At 41.0% G+C, this 18,766-nt stretch overlaps 1 protein-coding gene across 9 annotated transcripts in view; it reads right to left on the bottom strand.

Moving 5' to 3' along the window:
• Positions 1-2,852: 2,852 nt before the first annotated feature.
• Positions 2,853-18,766, bottom strand: part of LOC110531575 (cell adhesion molecule CEACAM5) — a 32,590-nt gene continuing 16,676 nt past the window's right edge. The window contains exons 1-17 of one of the 9 annotated variants that reach the window (XM_090183583.1): positions 13,481-14,924; positions 13,046-13,318; positions 12,632-12,952; positions 12,258-12,536; positions 11,439-11,687; positions 9,720-9,845; positions 9,569-9,593; positions 9,412-9,485; positions 9,115-9,165; positions 8,927-9,010; positions 8,430-8,492; positions 8,231-8,305; positions 4,638-4,712; positions 4,160-4,222; positions 3,770-3,841; positions 3,542-3,598; positions 2,853-3,250 (exon numbers count right to left, since the gene is read on the bottom strand). In XM_090183583.1, the coding sequence (XP_090039709.1) occupies positions 3,243-3,250; positions 3,542-3,598; positions 3,770-3,841; positions 4,160-4,222; positions 4,638-4,712; positions 8,231-8,305; positions 8,430-8,492; positions 8,927-9,010; positions 9,115-9,165; positions 9,412-9,485; positions 9,569-9,593; positions 9,720-9,845; positions 11,439-11,687; positions 12,258-12,536; positions 12,632-12,952; positions 13,046-13,250 (1,827 nt within the window). In that variant the 5' untranslated portion in view covers positions 13,251-13,318; positions 13,481-14,924 and the 3' untranslated portion in view covers positions 2,853-3,242. Of the gene's footprint in view, positions 3,251-3,377; positions 3,407-3,541; positions 3,599-3,769; positions 3,845-4,159; positions 4,223-4,637; positions 4,713-8,230; positions 8,306-8,429; positions 8,493-8,926; positions 9,011-9,114; positions 9,166-9,411; positions 9,486-9,568; positions 9,594-9,719; positions 9,846-11,438; positions 11,688-12,257; positions 12,537-12,631; positions 12,953-13,045; positions 13,319-13,480; positions 14,925-18,766 lie in introns of those variants that run through there. The other 8 variants (XM_090183587.1, XM_090183586.1, XM_090183589.1 and 5 more) reach the window with 8 other exon arrangements.

The raw sequence follows: 18,766 nt of genomic DNA, 5'->3' as shown, positions 1-18,766 counted from the left end.
AATGGCATTACAATGGGTCTCAGGATCTCAAATTGCCAATATTTGTTAGTTGTCCATAGCTTATGCCTGCCCATACCATAACAGTTAGAGTGTGGGGCCAGTAACCGAAAGGCTGCTGGATTAAATCCCCGTGCTGACAAGGTAAAAACCTGTCATTACACCCTGGAACAAGGCAGTTAACCCACGGTTCCTAGGCTTTCATTATAAATTAGAATTTGTTCTTAACTGACTTGCTAGTTAAATAAATGTACGTAAAAAACAATAATTAATATACAATTAAAAACACTGCCACCATGGGGCACTCTGTTCACAACGTTGACAAAAGCAAACCACTCACAAACAGGATGCCATACCCAATACAGTTAACCGTTATTAATCTGTGAAGAGCAAACTTCTCCAGCGTGCCATCGAAGGTGAGCATTGCCCTCTGAAGTCGGTTACAACACCAAATTGCAATCAGTTCAAGACCCTGGTGAGGACGACGAGCAAGCAGATAAGTTTCCCTGAGACAGCTTCTGACACATTTTTTGGTGGAAACCCAGAGTTTCATCAGGTGTCCGGAAGTCTCAGACCATCCCACAGGTGAAGAAGCCGGATGTGGAAGTCCTGGGCTGACGTGGTTACACGTAGTTGTGAAGACTGTTCTCTGAAACAACGTTGGAGGTGGCTTATGGTGGAAAAATAAACATTAAATTATCTAGCAACAGCTCAGGTGGACATTCCTGCAGTCAGCATGGCAATTACACGCTCCCTCAAAACTTGAGACATCTATGGCATTGTTGTCACTTTCCGACCATAGTTCTGTTATTTTATTATTTGTTTTAGTATGGTCAGGGTGTGAGTTGGGGTGGGCAGTCTGTTTTTCTATGTTGGTTTTTGTGTTCGGCCTAGTATGCTTCTCAATCAGAGGCAGGTGTCGTAAGTTGTCTCTGATTGAGAATCATACTTGGGTAGCCTAGGTTTCACTTTTGGTTTGTGGGTGTTTGTTTCCGTGTGAGTGTTTGGGCCACACGGTACTGTTTCGGTTTTGTAAATTCACGTTGTCATTTATTGTTTAGTGTTCTGAGTTTTAATTAAACTTCCTCATGAACACTTACCGCACTGTGCTTTGGTCCTGACCTCCTTCCACCTACGACGACACTCGTTACAGAAACACTCACTTCTCCGCCTCTCTATTCGCCTCCGGCTCTGCTTTGGAGCGGCGATATTCCCCTGACTGTGCCCAGGGTCCTTTGCCGTCCAGAATCTCCTCCCAAGTCCAGTTCTCCAAATATCGCTGCATCTCCTGCTGCTGCCCGTTACCACGCTGCCTGGTCCTCTGGTGGTGGGTGTTTCTCTTCCGGGACGGGACAGTTTCGTATATTATTCTTTATAGTTTTTTATTTCGTAGTGTTCAGTTTATGTTTTAAAATAAACATTATGGACACTTAACATGCTGCGTTTTGGTCCTCCGATCCTTCTCGCTTATCCTTACAATAAATAGTGTTGTGTGACAAAATAGCACAGTTTAGAGTGGTATTTTACTGTCCCCAGCACAAGCACCACCTGTGTAATGATCATGCTGTCAGGTGTACGGATTATATTGGCAAAGGAGAAATGTTCACTAACAGGGATGTAAACACATTTTCCCAAAACATTTTTGAGAAATAAGCTTTTTGTGTATATGAAACATTTCAGCTCATGAAACGTGGGACCAACACTTTACATGTTGTGTTTTATATTCTTGTTCAGTATATACACTGTATGGCCAAAAGTATGAGAACACTTGCTCGTCAACCCTCTAATTCCAAAATCAAGGGCATTAATTTGGAGTTGGTCCCCCTTTTGCTACTATAATAGCCTCCACTTTAATGGGATATCTTTCCACTAGATGTTGGAAAATTGCTGTGGGGAATTGCTTCCATTCAGCCACAAGAGCATTAGTGAGGTAGGACAATGATGTTGGGCGATTAGGTCTGGCTCGCAGTCGGCGTTCCAAATCATTCCAAAGGTGTTCAATGAGGTTGAGGTCAGGGCTCTGTGCAGGCCACAACAATCTCGACAAACCACTTCGGTACAGACCTCGCTTTGTGCACAAACTATTGCCACAAAGTTGAAGCACAGATTTGTATAGAGTGTCATTGTATCCTGTAGCGTTAAGATTTCCTTTCACAGGAACTGAGGGGCCTAGCCCGAACCATGAAAAACAGCCCCACACCATTATTCCTTCCCCACCAAACTTGACAGTTTCACTATGATGCATAGGGACAGGTAGTGTTCTCCTGCATCCGCAAAACCCAGATTCGTCCGTCTGACTCCTAGATGGTGAAGCGTGATTCATCACTCCAGAGAACACATTTCCAATGTTCCAGAGTCCAATTGTGGCGAGCTTTACGCCACTGCAGCTGATGCTTGGCATTGCGCATGGTGATCTTAGGCTTGTGTGCGACTGCTCATCCATAGAAACCCATTTCATGAAGTTCCCGACTAGCAGTTCTTGTGCTGACTTTGCTTTTGTGAGCTCGTGTGGCCTACCACTTCACGGCCGAGTAGTTGTTGCTCCTAGACGTTTCCACTTCCCAATAACAGCACTTGCAGTTGACCAGGGCAGACATTTTAAAGAACGGACTTGTTGAAAATGTGGCATCCAATAACGATTCTACGGTGAAAGTGACAGTTCATCAGTACCAGCCATTCTACTGCCAATGTTTGTCTTTGGAGATCGCATTACTGTGCTCGAATTTATACCCGTCAGCAAGGGGTGTGGCTGTAATAGCAGAATCCACTTGTGTGTCCACATACTTTTGGCTGTGTAGTGTAATATTCTATCATCTGAGTGACAGAAGTAATAAACCAAAGACAATACATGCCAATAGATTTACAACAACTCAATACACAATTTAATACACAATACACTTGCTGTAGCTACAGATAATAATCATAACACCATATCATTGTTTCAAAACCTGTTGCAGTTATACACAGTTAAACCAATATTAAATAAAATATATTTGTTGATATATATATATATATATATATATATCTATATATATATATATATATATATATATATATATATATAGATAGATAGATAGATAGATAGATAGATAGATAGATAGAGATATATATATATATATATATAAATCCTTTATGTGTGTGTGTGTGTATCTGTGGGTGTGGTTGTGTGTCTGTGTGCGAATGTGTGAATAATCTATATTCCCAGGTATTTCCTGCTCCTCCTCTGATGTGTCCCTCCATCTCCCTCAAGGACCTGTAACATATCACCACACAAAGTTATTTATCCCTCCATCTCCCTCAAGGACCTGTAACATATCACCACACAAAGTTATTTATCCCTCCATCTCCCTCAAGGACCTGTAACATATCACCACACAAAGTTATTTATCCCTCCATCTCCCTCAAGGACCTGCATGATGTAAAGAAATCCCCTAAAATTAAAACTGAGATATACTTCAAATAGATTCATTAGAATATGATATCAGAACATTAGTTTCATATTTCTATCATTTTAGTATCAATAACAAATGGCTATTATTCTTACCGGGGCATGACCGTGGCTTCAATTGAGAATAGACTGAATCTGCCTCGGGTGGGGTTGCTGTTTTTGTAGGGGGATAAACATCAGCATAATATAATAGTTATATTCAGAATCATTAACAAAATAATACCCAGACTAATATACAGAATAACATCCATTTATTCAATATGGGGTCAAAGAGTTACGAGGTTCTGATAGGGGGAATATGGAAGATGGGATGTCCAGTCTTACCTCTCTTCTTCTTGGTTTTGACCTTCTTTTGGAGGTCAACCTCAGCATAGGTCACATCAACAGGTCCAGCTGCTGCTGACAATGGACATTTCCAGTCAACAAATGGAATTAGGATGGAATTAATGCTTAATGCATATTCTGCTTCCCAAATGGCCAGCCAGTATCTTCAGACAATTTAGTTGCAAAATAATATTTGCTTTGAGAGTGCAAATCCAAACGTATGTTAACATCAACACTATAATCTAACATTCGTCACATGGATGATAAAAATGTAACATGTGATCAGAAACCTTTTCTCACCAGTTTGTCAGGACATACTTAGATATACTCTAATATGAGAGATATAGTGTAGTTTCATACACTATAATAGATTTGCTGATTTAGTCTTACCGGGGACTGTGTATGGCTTCACTAGAGAATAGACTGAATCTGTCTCTGGTGGGGTTGGTGTTTCTGTAGGAGGATAAACATCAGAATAGTACACAGTAATATACAGAAATATACAGAATAATATAGAGTTATATACAGAAAAATATCTAGAATAATGAACAGAATAATAAACAGTTATATACAGAATAACATCCAGAAAAATATCCAGGTGTATACAGAATAATATACAGCTATTCAACACAGGGTCAAAGAGGTGTGAGGATTTAACCTTGTATTACAGTGTAGAGAAACTTGCAAAACTTTCCGGATGTTGGTACGAGGTTAGTGAGGATTATGATGGTTGGAATATGGAAGGAGAGATGTCCAGTCTTACCTCTTTTCTTATATTCAGAATAATATATACATTTATCCACTATGGGGTCAAATAGATGGGAGGTTCTGATAAGGGGAATATGGAGGGAGGGATGTTCAGTCTTACCTCTCTTCTTCTTGGCTTTGGCCTTTCTTTGGAGGTCAACCTCAGCATAGGTCACATCAACAGATCCAGCTGCTGCTGACGGTGGACATTTACAGTCAACAACCTAAGAAATTAGTTTATCGCATATTCTGTCTCTGTCACAAACATCACAATACCATCAATTCAGAGAGAGATGTAATGTAGGTGTAGAGCATAGTAGTGAATTTGAGAGATTCCAGTCCAGCCTTCATCTACAAATTAAATCGTATTTGTCACATGCGCCGAATACAAGTGTAGACCTTACCGTGAAATGCTTACTTACAAGCTCTTAACCAACAATGCAGTTAAAGAAAGAGTTAAAACAATATTTACTAAATAAACAGAAGTAAAACATGTACTAAAAAGTAACGTAATGAAATAACAATAACGAGGCTATATACACAGGGGGGACCGAGTCAATGTGCGGGGGTACAGGTTAGTCGAGATAATTTGTACATGTAGGTAAAGTGACTATGTATAGATAATAAACAGCGAGTAGCAGCAGTGTAAAAACAAAGGTCTGGGTGGACTTTTGATTAATTGTGCAGTAGTCTTATGACTTGGGGTAGAAGCTGTTAAAGAGCCTTTAGGACGTAGACGTGGCTCTCCTGTACTGCTTACTGTGCGGTAGCAGAGAGAACACTGGAGTCTTTGACAATTTTTTGTGCCTTCCTCTGACATCGTCTAGTAAATAGGTCCTGGATGGCAAGAAGCTCGGCCCCAGTGATGTACTGGGCTGTACGCACTACCCTCTGTAGCGCCTTACTGTCAGATGCCGAGCAGTTGCCATACCAGGCGGTGATGCAAACGGTCAGGATGCTCTCGATGGTCCAGCTGTGTAACTTTGAGGATCTGGGGACCCATGCCAAATCTTTTCAGTCACCTGAGGGGGAAAATGTGTTGTCGTGCCCTCTTCACGACTGTCTTGGTGTGTTTGGACCACGATAGTTTGTTGGTGATGTGGACCAAGGAACTTGAACTCTCAACCTGCTCCAGTCCAGCCCCGTCAATGTGAATGGGGATGTGTTCAGCCCTCCTTTTCCTGTAGTCCACGATCATCTCCTTCATCTTGCTCAAGTTGAGGGAGAGTTTGTTGTCCTGGCACCACCCTCTGCAACTGGATGTTGGACTTCCTGATGGACCGCCCCCTCCAACACCATAATTAAGTTTGCAGATGACACAACAGTGATATGCCTGACCACCGACAATGATGAGACAGCTTATAGGGAGTATGTCTATTCTCTCATTGAGGTCGGTGATCAGGCAGACCACTTGTGTCGTCAGCAAACTTAATGATGGTGTAGGAGTTATGCTTGAGCACACAGTCTTCGGTGAACAGGGAGTACAGGAGGGGACAAAGTACACAACCCTGAGGGGCCCTCGTTTTGAGGATCAGTGTGGCAGATGGGTTGTTGCCTACCGTTACCACCTGAGGGCGGTCCATCAGGAAGTCCAGGATTCAGTTGCAGAGGGAGGTGTTTAGTCCCCGGGGTCCTTAGCATAGCGAGGAGCTTTGTTGGCACTATGGTGTTGAATGCTGAGCTGTAATCAATGAAAGCATTCTCAAATACGTGTTCCTTTTGTCCAGGTGGGAAAGGGCATTTGTGGATCTGGGAAACTTGCAGCTGGGTTTCCCATTGTAGTCCATAATAGTTTGCAAGCTCTGCCACATCCAATGAGCGTCAGAGCCGGTGTAGTAGGATTCAATCTCAGTACTGTATTGATGCTTTGCCTGTTTGATGGTTAGTCAGAGCATAGCAGGATTTTTTTAAGTGTCCAGATTAGTATCCCAGTCTTTGAAAGCGACAGCTCTAGCTTTTAGCTCGGTGCAGATGTTGCCTGTAATCCATGGCTTCTGGAGGGGATATGTACGTAGGGTGGCTGTGGAGGCGACATCGATGCACTTATTGATGAAGCCGGTGACTCAGGTGGTATACTCCTCAATGCCATTGGATGAATCCCGGAACATATTCCAGTCTGTGCTAGCAAAACAGTCCTGTAGAGTAGCATCTGCGTCATCTGACCAGTTAAGTAATTGAGAGAATCACTGGTACTTCTTGCATTAGTTTAATCTGGAGAATAGAATTATGGTCAGATTTGCCAAATGGAGGGCGAAGGAGAGCTTTGTATGTGTCTGTGTGTGGCGTAAAGGTGATCTAGACTTCATAGATATAGGACATCGCTCACCAGCTGTTATTCACAAAGACACACACTCCCCCACCCTTGTCCTGCCGATGCACGGAAACCCAGCCAACTGTAAATGATCCGTGTCGTCATTCAGCCACTACTCGGTGAAACATAAGATGATACAGTTTTTATTGTCCTGTAAGTAGGATAGTATGGAATGGAGTATGTCCTTCGCATCGGACTCATTAAAGAAAAAAATCGTCATCCAGTTCGAGGTGAGTAATCACTTTTCTGATATCCAGAAGTTATTTTCGGTCATAAGAGACGGTAGCAGCAACATTATGTACACAATAAGTTGCAAACAATGCGGAAAAAAAACACAAAATAGCACAGTTGGTTAGGAGCCTGTTAAACTGCAACCATTCCCTTCATCCCCTTTTTCACTGAACTTTCGCAATACGGATTGAATCGAGTCCTTAATCTTACCGGGGGCTGTGCATGGCTTTACTTTAGAATAGACTGAATCTGCCTCAGGTGGCGTTGCTGTTTTTATAGGGGGTGATAATAAAATATCAGAAAACATTTACAGTTATACAAAACATTACACCGTGGCATTGTTGAATACTCATTTCTGATTGGCTTGAAGGGCATTCTAGAGCATGCATGATTTTGATGTATAAACTGGGTGGTTCAACCCCTGAATGCTGATTGTCTGACAGCCGTAGTGTATCAGACCGTATACCACGGATATGAAAAAACATTGCTCTAATTACATTGGTAACCAGTTTATAATAGCAATAAGGCACCTCGGGGGTTTGTGATATATGGCCAATATACATCGGCTAAGGGCTGTGTCCAGGCACTCCACATTGCGCCATGCTTAAGAACAACAGCCCTTAGCCCTCGGTTTATTGGCCATATACCACACCTCCTCGGACCTTATTGCTTAAATAATGCACTGCAATATTCAATGGCTATGAAGTTAATTCTTACATGTCCTATGTTTAAGCTGCTGTTGAAAAGTCAAACTGATAACATCATTGGCATTGTTGAATTTGATTTTCAGAATTACATGCTAGGAGGATGGTTAATTAGCTAAGCTAGCAAGTCTCTTTGTTTGGTTAGCAAGGCAACTACTGTAGCTATCTAGTAACTTGCTAGCTAGCTACTTCATTGGATCTTGAATACATTTCTACCGGTAAATGAACACATTTTTACTGTGTTAAATTATAGCCGTGGTACAAGCGAGATGATCAACTCAGGGCTCTATGCGTTCTATGGAAAAAAATGCAACTCTGTGGAAGGTTGGTGAATTTGTTTTCCTGCAACCTTATACGGAGATGCATTATTTATAAAGAACAACCTTTCACACCATGCATCATTTTCCAAAGAATGCGTAGCCCCTCTTTGGTTATCCCTTAGAAATATAGCTATTCAACAATATTTACCTCTCTTCTTCTTGGCTTTGGCCTTGTTTTTGAGGTCCACCTCAGCATAGGTCACATCAACAGGTTCAGCTGCTGCTGACAATGGACATTTTCAGTCAACAAATTACATTTGTTTATTGCCTATTCTGCCGCTTCATCTGAAACTACAAAATTGCACATTTTGATTTAAATGACTGGCAACTTGGAGACTGGGTCTTACCTGTCGCTTTGCCTGTTTTCACCAACGAGTAGACTGGATTTTTAGCTGGATCAGCTAGTTTTTCTGAAGAGGAGGAAGAAGAGCAGAGAATTTGTCAATTAGATATATATATACATACACACACACACACACACACACACACACACACACACATATACAAACAGTATATGTAATTTTTATACTACAGCTGGGATGATAAACCAAATATGATCGACACCAACCACTTATCGTTGGAATTTTGCTGATATGGTTTATTACGATAAGTAGCTTATAAATATTTATAATACTGTAGTTTGAATTTCGCGCTCTGCAATTTCACCGAATGTTGGCCAGGTGGGACGGTAGCCTGCCCATAAGAAGTTAAATGAACTCAGTACATTTATCACAATATGGATTTTTTTGTCCACGTCGCCTGGTTCTTTTTTGTACATAATTTTAACTCTTCTTGGACACACTGCACATTTTTTTAAAATAAATGTATGTCACAGTTGAGTCACCTTTCTTTTTTTTGTCCAACTTTTTCAGTTGAATCTGGGCGTAAGTCACATGACTTGGTCCAGCAGCAGAAGCACCAGCAGCATCTGAGATATAATACACAAACACCTCCACTTAGTCAAACTCTACATGTCATATTAAATGAAGAGCAGCAGACTACTACACATTCATATTGAAAACATTACACTACCATTATCATTGTTGTCTGAGGAATTGATTGTATCGTAGATGTTAGCGTCACCTGTTGGTCAAAGAAGAGAGAGACAGGTTAGTTAGGTTGGTTGCCTAGGGGCATGTTGTTATCAGGCTTATCAGACTTGGGGTCAGTTCCATTTAAATTCCAGTCAATTCAGGAAGAATAATGCATTTGTTTTACTTTCTGAATTGACCAGAATTAAAATTTTGACCCCAAAGCTGGATGTTATAAAAAGTACATATTGATGAGTCAGTGTATGAGGTTACATAGAGAGGAGTGGTAGAGACTGACCATGTTGCTGATGTGTATACCCAGATCCTTGGTCCTGTTGGGGGCCCTGGTTGGTGCTCTGGGGCTGAGGGGGCCTACAAGGAGAGAGATACTCAGCATAAGAAGTACAGAGAAGATGATATACTGTATGTATCAATATAGAGACCGGTGTACTCACCAGAATATTCTGTTGGAACAGGAACCTGTAATGACAAACACATTGTGTTATGTACTGAACTTCCTCCACCTATTTCTATTTTTATTTAGACATTTTTGTTCCAAACGTAATAATACATTTTCCATTAAATGAGAAATGATAAAAGTCTCACCTTTGCTGTTTTTATATCTCACCAACAGCACCAGGAGAATGACCAGTAGGACACCAGCAACAAGCAGACCCACAACCACTCCTACTAGGACTGATGTAGAGGATCCACGAGCTACGACTGGAGAGACTGGAGAGGGAACAGCACAACACCATCAGACTCTGAGGTGGAAAATAAATAAAGTAATTCAATTCCTGTATGTATCTGAGACCGGCGAGACTGGAGAGAGAACAGGACAGACTCAGAGAGGTTATAAAGGTTTACAGTATAGAGCATGAAAAGAAAGCAGGCTGGCCCGTCTTTCGACAATTTAGTTAAAAGATCATATTTTCTAGGTCTGTAAATCGCAAACTATATTAAAAACTTCTTATGGCTGGGAGATTCGTTAATGGGATCGATATGACAATTTCAAATTCAAACATTTTCAAATTCCAAACAACAGAAATCTCATAATTAAAATTCATCAGACAAACAAGTATCTTACACCATTTTAAAGATAAACTTGTTGTTAATCCCACCACATTGTCCGATTTCAAAAAGGCTTTATGACGAAAGCACAACATAGGTCAGCACCTATTCACAGAAAAACAGCCATTTTTCCAGCCAAAGAGAGGAGTAAGAAATAGTCAGACATAGAGATAAAATGAATCACTAACCTTTGATGATCTTCATCAGATGACACTCATAGGACTTCATGTTACAGAATACATGTATGTTTTGTTTGATAAAGTTCATATTTATATCCAAAAATCTCAGTTTCCATTGGCGCGTTATGTTCAGTAATGTTTTGCCTCCAAAACATCTGTGATTTTGCAGAGAGCCACATAAATTTACAGAAATACTCATAATAAACATTGATAAAAGATACAATTATTACACATGGAACTTTAGATAAACCTCTCCTTAATGCACCGCTGTGTCAGATTTAAAAAAAACTTTACGGAAAAAGCACACCATGCTATAATCTGAGGACAGTGCTCAGAGCCCAAACAAGCCATGAAGATATCCGCCATGTTGTGGAGTCAACAGATGTCAGAATAGCATTATAAATATTCACTTACCTTTAATGATCTTCATCAGAATGCACTCCCAGGAATCCCAGTTCCACAATAAATGTTTGATTTGTTCCATAAAGTCCATCATTTATGTCCAAATACCTCCTTTTTGTTCACGCGTTCAGTACACAATCCAAACTCACGACGCGCGGGCAAGTCCATGCGAAAGTTCAGACGAAAAGTCATATTACAGTTTGTAGAAACACGTCAAACGAAGTAAAAAATCAATCTTTAGGATGTTTTTAACATAAATCTTCAATAATGTTCCAACCGGAGAATTCCTTTGTCTTCAGAAATGTAATGGAACGCAAGCTAACTATCACGTGAACGTGCGTGGTCAGCTCATGGCACTCTGCCAGACCCATGACTCAAAGAGCCCTCATTCCCCCCTCCTTCACAGTAGAAGCGTCAAACAAGGTTCTAAAGAATGTTGATTTTCTAGTGGAAGCCTTAGGAAGTGCAATATCCCACTGTATATTGCATATATGCATATGCATATATTAGCACCTGGGCCTGAGTAGCAGGCAGTTTACTCTGGGCACCTTATTCATCCAAGCTATTCAATACTGCCCCCAGCCATAAGAAGTTTTAACATCAACACTTAAATCACGTTTTTAACACAGATAATAAAAAGGTAACTTCGTTGTGATCATAAACATTTTCTCACCTCTCACTGTCACCCAGCTCTCTGGTGATTCTCCTTCATCAGATTTACACTTATAGAATCCTTCATCTGACTTGGATACTGTAGGGATGGTCATCTCTCCTGTGGTCTCATTCTTGATGAGTGTTCCATCTTTGTAGAAATCAGTCTTGGGGTTAGGATTTGTTCCCTGATGTCTAAATGTACAGGTCAGAGGCACAGAGTCTCCTTCAGTCACAGGATGGACAGGACTCTCCAGGATCACAACACCACCTGTGTAACATAATATATCAATAATACTGTAAATCTGGAGTCATCACTCACAATACATCAACATCTTATGAGCTTGTATTTTATGATATGCAGTCATTCAGTTAAAGAATGTAATGACCTGGCTAGATCATAAATTATCAAATATCCAGACAGAGGATTCAGTTGACGAATTCCCAGTTTATTAACCCAACTCAACACAGACTACTGTTTGAACGTAGCCCACGCCAAATAAATCAAGGATCACAGTAGAAAATAACAGTGACCATCTCTGGTTAAGGCAACACTTAAGAGAGAGAACAATGGCTAAGCATGGTCTTAAAGTTGCGGTGTTCCACACCCCTGCAAAACCCTCCCGCCGCTCCACAAACCACAAGGATGCCCGGCACTGGAACATTCCAGGCTCACCCGTGGTTGGCAGATAGCAGGTTGACTGACATGTAGGACGCCGCAAACACAGGGTACTGGTAAGTCCAACACAACAAACAAACAGCATAACTTATATCACACAGCTGTCTGTGCGGGTCGCTACAATATGTAAAAATGTTATTGAGTGTTGTACAATAGACATACCATTTACTGTGATGTTGACAGCATTGCTGTACTCTCCTGATCCAGACTCACACCAGAACACTCCACTGGACCATGTGTATGTGTAGCTGATGGTACATGTAGACCCTGCTATTGATCCCCAGTTAGAGACACACCCCGACTTCACTCTTCTCTCTCTGTAGCTCATCAGTCTCCATCCAGTAGAGTTCCCCTTCTCCTCACAGCTCAGTGAGAGAGACTTTGATGTAAAGTGTTGAGTTGTGTTGGGATTTACTGTAAGAGACACTGAAGGCTGCAGATCTGATACAAAGAGAGACAGAGACAAACCTATAGTTATGTAGACACATGAGGGTGACTTAAAGATGATTTAATACAGTTTCAATGCAGTTAGTTACCTCCTGACCAGAGAAACTGAGGTTCACTGTAGAGTGTGTCATAGACTGGGTCTCCTCTCCCAGCTCTACACACATATCCTCCTGTGGGAGTAGGACCAGCAGGGATCAGAGTGTAGGAGTCTTCACTAGTCCCATTGTCAGATAGGGGCTGTAGAGAGTAAGACTTGTCTGATAGGGAGGGTAACCCAGCTCTGTAGGGAACAGTCCTGTACCAGGAGAACCTCCAGCCTGTAGACGTCTTGTCAACTTTACAGCTCAGAGACACTGAGTCTCCAGGGTTCATCCACTGAGGAGAGATACTCAGGACAGGTTGAGGTTGATCTGTGATTTGATAGAGGACAGGTTTCAACCTTTCAGTCTTAGAAAGTATTCTACTGAACCCAATTTATTTTATACATGATTAGATAGACTTACCAGACACGGTCAGTTTTACAGCCTCACTGGTCTTGGAGAACTTGTTTCCCTTTACACCCTCACAGGTATATGATCCACTGTCAGACCTGTAGACAGGACTGATTCTGTACTCAGGCTTTGTGTTAAAGAAGATCACTCCCAGACTATTCTTATACCATCTGTAGTTCCAATCAGAGTCTCCTCCTCCCTGTATGTCACATCTCATAGTAACAGTCTCTCCACTGAATATCTGGGTCCAGTTGGGTTGGAGGGTCAGAACAGCAACAGGTCTCTCTGCACAGACACACAGACAACTAAGTGAATAAACTGTTGCACTATAGCTTCAAGTTAGCTGTCGTTGTTGTGATACAGTAAACAGACAAAATATTATACCCTAGATTACTGTCTATCCATATAAAATACCATCCATTTATCATAACACTGTTTTAGACTCACCAGTAATGTTTATCTGGACTGGGTCACTGTACAGGGTGTAGTAGACTGGGTCTCCTCTCCCAGCTCTGCACCAGAACTGTCCTCCATCAGAGACCCTGACCCAGCTGAGTGTGTAGGAGTTTCCATAGGTTGTGGTTACTGGTGTAGAGTCTAGTCTGTGTCTGTACCAGTAAAACTTCCATCCAGGAGACTCTACAGTACAGCTCAGTGTAATACTGTCTCCTGTGAATATGTTCTCTTTGTCTGAAGTCAGTGTGGTCTTTGGCTGATAATCTGTGGGTATTTCAATAGGTTTGAATGGTAAGATAACAACAACAGCAACAACAACTAAAATACTCACTATTCACAGTAACAGTGACATCACTGATGGCTGAAGATGTGGGTCTGGATCTTCTCTCTCCCTGACACCAGTAGAGACCCTGGTCAGACTCAGTAACTCTACTGATGGATGAAGATGTGGGTCTGGATCTTCTCTCTCCCTGACACCAGTAGAGACCCTGGTCAGACTCAGTAACTCTACTGATGGTGGATCTGGTATTAAGGTATTTATACTGGGACAAGCTAATCTCACTGTTGTCTTTGTACCATTTATAGCTCCAGTCACTGTAAGACCCAGCTGAACACGTCAGAGTGACTGTTTCTCCGGTGAACACAGGGTTTCACTGTAGTTTCAGGCAGAGCTGAGAGAAAAGAGCACTGAATATCAAAACATACGGAAACCTTAGACATTTCTATAGCTTTAGCTGTTATGGAAAGTTCATTATAGGTGTATGTTGAATTTAAAGCTAGAATACTTAGTTGCTACATCCATTTTGTACTTATAAATGAATGATATAATGTATACTCATTCATACCCATTGATTGTTGAATAATATAATCTGGTTTTACTACAATGTTTGTAAACAATGTAAATGTAAACAGACAATGTAAAGCCTCAAAACTTTGTTAAAACTATAATTTGTTTATGGGTTGTTCTACAGAACTGGTACACTTTGGAGGTTTATAGTTGTTTTCTAAGTTGTATCCTATTTTTCCCAACTTTCAACACACGTCTTCCAGCATCTGTCAGATAGACATATATACTTCTCACACACTTTGTTTATATTGTATACCTGAATTCCTTACCATCACACTAAACGGGTCACTACAGAAACATAGTGAAATATAAGCAGTAAAGGGAGCACCATGCACAGTAGTGATCATTCTGATTAACCTATTACAGATTCATATGAGAAAATGTATTTGCATAACAAATTAACTAAATAGTAAAAACATGATGTTTAACCAATTTTCAAAACCTTTAAATTGAATTTACAGAAATATAATCTCTATTGTTCTCTGTAAAATGTTCAATGTTGATTGTATGAATCTGGAACATGTTGATTGATTTAATTACTTATGCATCTAATTCATTATGTTAAATGTTTAATTATCACTTTTCCTTTTATTATTTTGGCAAAATAGCAGGTGTTTTGGTGTAAGTTTTTAAAAATAGAGATAAATAGACAACGCTAGATGGAAAAAAACAAATTTTACTATAAACATTGCCATTGACGGCTTCCACCATTAAAAAGTAGTCAACTGGGTGGGGATTCCTATGGTTTGGGAGTGATCAGCCAATGATCAGAGAATATTGTCTTCCTCCAATTGGGTTGCCTCATAGAGAAAGATAGAGGACTCTAGTGCCTAAAAGCATGTTTTTGCATGGGCAGCACTATTGAGGACTTTCACCATTTTTAAGTATTCAACTGGGTTGGACTTCCTATGGGTTAAGAAAGGATCACATACTTCCATTCAGGTCATCAAGGGGGAGAGCCAATTAATTATAATTGTGAGTAAACATTCCATAACTGCAGGTGGCAGTATATCACCAACCTTGATGTTTTACCACTTCAAACAACACACTAGGTGGCAGTGTGAACCCTTTCTGTTTGTTTACCAACTCATAGAAATAGTAGAAGAAGACAATTGACGATTTCTAAATGGAGATGGCCTCAATGAAGCTGCCCATCTTCTCACAGATGCCATAATGCGACATACAAGTAGACAATAATGCAATGTCTATCTAAGTCCATGTGTTACCTATGGTTTGTAAACCAAGTTTTAGACCAGAACATTGGTCCCACTATCCAGAACCAGTGAATTGAGACCATAACAAGACAAAGACCAAATGTGTGTGTTCTTGAGTGGTCTCAAGACCAAGACCACTAGATCCTGAGTGGTCTCAAGACCAAGACCACTAGATCCTGAGTGGTCTCAAGACCAAGACCACTAGATCCTGAGTGGTCTCAAGACCAAGACCACTAGATCCTGAGTGGTCTAAAGTCCAAGACCACTAGATCCTGAGTGGTCTCAAGACCAAGACCACTAGATCCAGAGTGGTCTCAAGACCAAGACCACTAGATCCTGTGTGGTCTCAAGACCAAGACCACTAGATCCTGTGTGGTCTCAAGGCCAAGACCACTAGATCCTGTGTGGTCTCAAGGCCAAGACCACTAGATCCTGAGCACATGGGCCCTTTCTGCAATTGTAAGAAGCTCAAGTAAAGTAAACTTGAGTACAGTACATTAGAACACAGTACAGTACAGTAGAGAACAGTTGAATACATTCAAGTAGAGTACAGTAGAGCAGGTTACAGTTCAGTAGAGCACAGCACAACAGAGTAGGGTACAGTTCAGAAGAGCACAGTACCATAGAGTAGGGTACAGTTTAGTAGAACACAATACAGTACAGTAGAGAACAGTACAACACATTCAAGTAGAGTACAGTAGAGTAGGGTACAGTTCAGTAGAGCACAGCACAACAGAGTAGGGTACAGTTTAGTAGAACACAATACAGTACAGTAGAGAACAGTACAACACATTCAAGTAGAGTACAGTAGAGTAGGGTACAGTTCAGTAGAGCACAGCACAACAGAATAGGGTACAGTTCAGAAAAGCACAGTACAATCGAGTAGGGTACAGTACAGTAGAACACAGTACAATACATTCAAGTAGAGTAGAGTACAGTTCAATAGAGCACAGTACAAAATAGTAGGGTACAGTTCAGTAGAACACAGGGAAATAAAGTAAGGTATAGTTCAGTAGAGCACAGTAGATTAAGGTACAGTACAGTAGAGCACAGTACAATAGAGTAGGGTAGAGTTCAGTAGAGCACAGTACAACAGAGTAGGGCAGAGTTCAGCAGAAAACAGTACAACAGAGTAGTGTACAGTTCAGCAGAAAATAGTACAATACGGTCAACTAGAGTACAATAGAGTAGGGTACAGTTCAGCAGAAAACAGTTCAGTAGAGTACAGTACAGTAAAGCAGGGTACAGTTCAGTAGAGTACAGTACAATAGAGTAGGGTACAGTTCAGTAGAGCACAGTACAATAGAGTAGGGTACAGTTCAGTACAGCACAGTACAGTAGAGTACAGTAGAGTAGGGTACAGTTCAGTAGAGCACAGTACAATAGAGTAGGGTACAGTACAGTAAGGTACAGTACAGTAGAGTACAGTAGGGTACAGTACAGTAGAGTACATTAGAGTAGGGTCCAGTACAGTAGAATACCGTAGACTAGGGTACAGTACAGTAGAGCACAGTATAGTACAGTACAAAAGAGTATAGTTCAGTAGAGCACAGTACGTTAGAGTAGGGAACAGTTTAGTAGATTACAGTAGAGTTCAGTATAATAGAGTAGGGTACAGTGCAGTAGAGCACAGTGTAATGGAGTATTGTATAGTTCAGTAGAGCACAGTACAATAGAGTAGGGTACAGTTCAATAAACTACAGTACTATAGAGTAGGGTACAGTACAGTAGAGCAGAGTACAATAGAGATCGGTATAGTTTAGTAAAGCACAGAACAGTAGAGTAAGGTATAGTTCAGTAGACTACAGTTGAGTACAGCCAAATAGAGCAGGGTATAGTTCAGTAGAGCACAGTGCAATACATTCAACTAGAGTACAGATCAGTAGAGTATGTTACAGTTCAGGAGAGTACAGTAGAGCACGGTACAACAGAATAGAGTACAGTTCAATAGAGCACAGTGCAACAGAGTAGGGTACAGTAGAGCACAGTACAATAGAGTAGGGTACAGTTCAGTAGAGCACAGTGCAACAGAGTAGGGTATAGTTCAGTAGAGCACAGTGCAACATAGTAGGGTATACAGTAGAGCACAGTGCAATAGAGTAGGGTACACTTCAGAAGAGTACAGTGCAACAAAGTAGTGTACAGATCAGTAGAGCACAGTACCATAGAGTAGGGTACAGTAGAGTACAGTATAGTAGGGTACAGATCAGTAGATTACAGTAGAATAGGGTACAGTACGGGAGAGCACAGTACAAAAGAGTATTGTACAGTACAGTAGAGTACAGTAGAGTAGGGTACAGTACAGTATAGTACATTATAGTAGGGTACAGTACAGTAGAGTACAGTAGAGTAGGGTACAGTACAGTTGAGTACAATAGAGTAGGGTACAGTACAGTAGAGTACAGTAGAGTAGGGTACAGTACAGTAGAGTACAGTATAGTAGGGTACAGTACAGCAGAGTACAGTAGAGTAGGGTACAGTAGATTAGAGGACAGTAGAGTAGGGTACAGTACAGTAGAGTACAGTACAGTACAGTAGAGTAGGGTACAGTACAGTATAGTAGGGTACAGTACAGTACAGTACAGTACAGTAGGGTACAGTACAGTAGAGTACAGTAGAGTAGGGTACATTACATTAGAGGACAGTAGAGTAGGGTACAGTACAGTAGAGTAGGGTACATTACATTAGAGTACAATAGAGTAGGGTACATTACATTAGAGGACAGTAGAGTAGGGTACAGTAGATTAGAGGACAGTAGAGTAGGGTACAGTACAGTAGAGTAGAGTAGAGTAGGGTACAGTACAGTACAGTAGAGTAGGGTACAGTACAGTAGAGTAGGGTACAGTACATTAGAGGACAGTAGAGTAGGGTACAGTACAGTACAGTACAGTAGAGTAGGGTACAGTACAGTAGAGTAGGGTACATTACATTAGAGGACAGTAGAGTAGGGTACAGTACAGTAGAGTAGGGTACAGTACAGTAGAGTAGGGTACAGTAGAGTAGAGTACAGTAGAGTATTGTACAGTACAGTAGATTACTTTAGAGCAGGGTACAGTAGAGTACAGTACAGTAGAGTATTGTACAGTACAGTAGTATATAGTAGTAGTGTTTTGGTCAAATGTTTGTCAATGTTTGGCGTCTTGGAGGGTTGGAACCCCCCTGTTCGCTATACATCTCAATACTCTACACTTTTTCCTGAATTGTGCACTTGTCCAC

This window comes from Oncorhynchus mykiss, chromosome 9 (assembly GCF_057628025.1).
Source record: "Oncorhynchus mykiss isolate SJ-2025 chromosome 9, ASM5762802v1, whole genome shotgun sequence".
NCBI lineage: Eukaryota > Metazoa > Chordata > Actinopteri > Salmoniformes > Salmonidae > Oncorhynchus > Oncorhynchus mykiss.
This window is presented reverse-complemented; position numbering and strand designations above follow the sequence as displayed.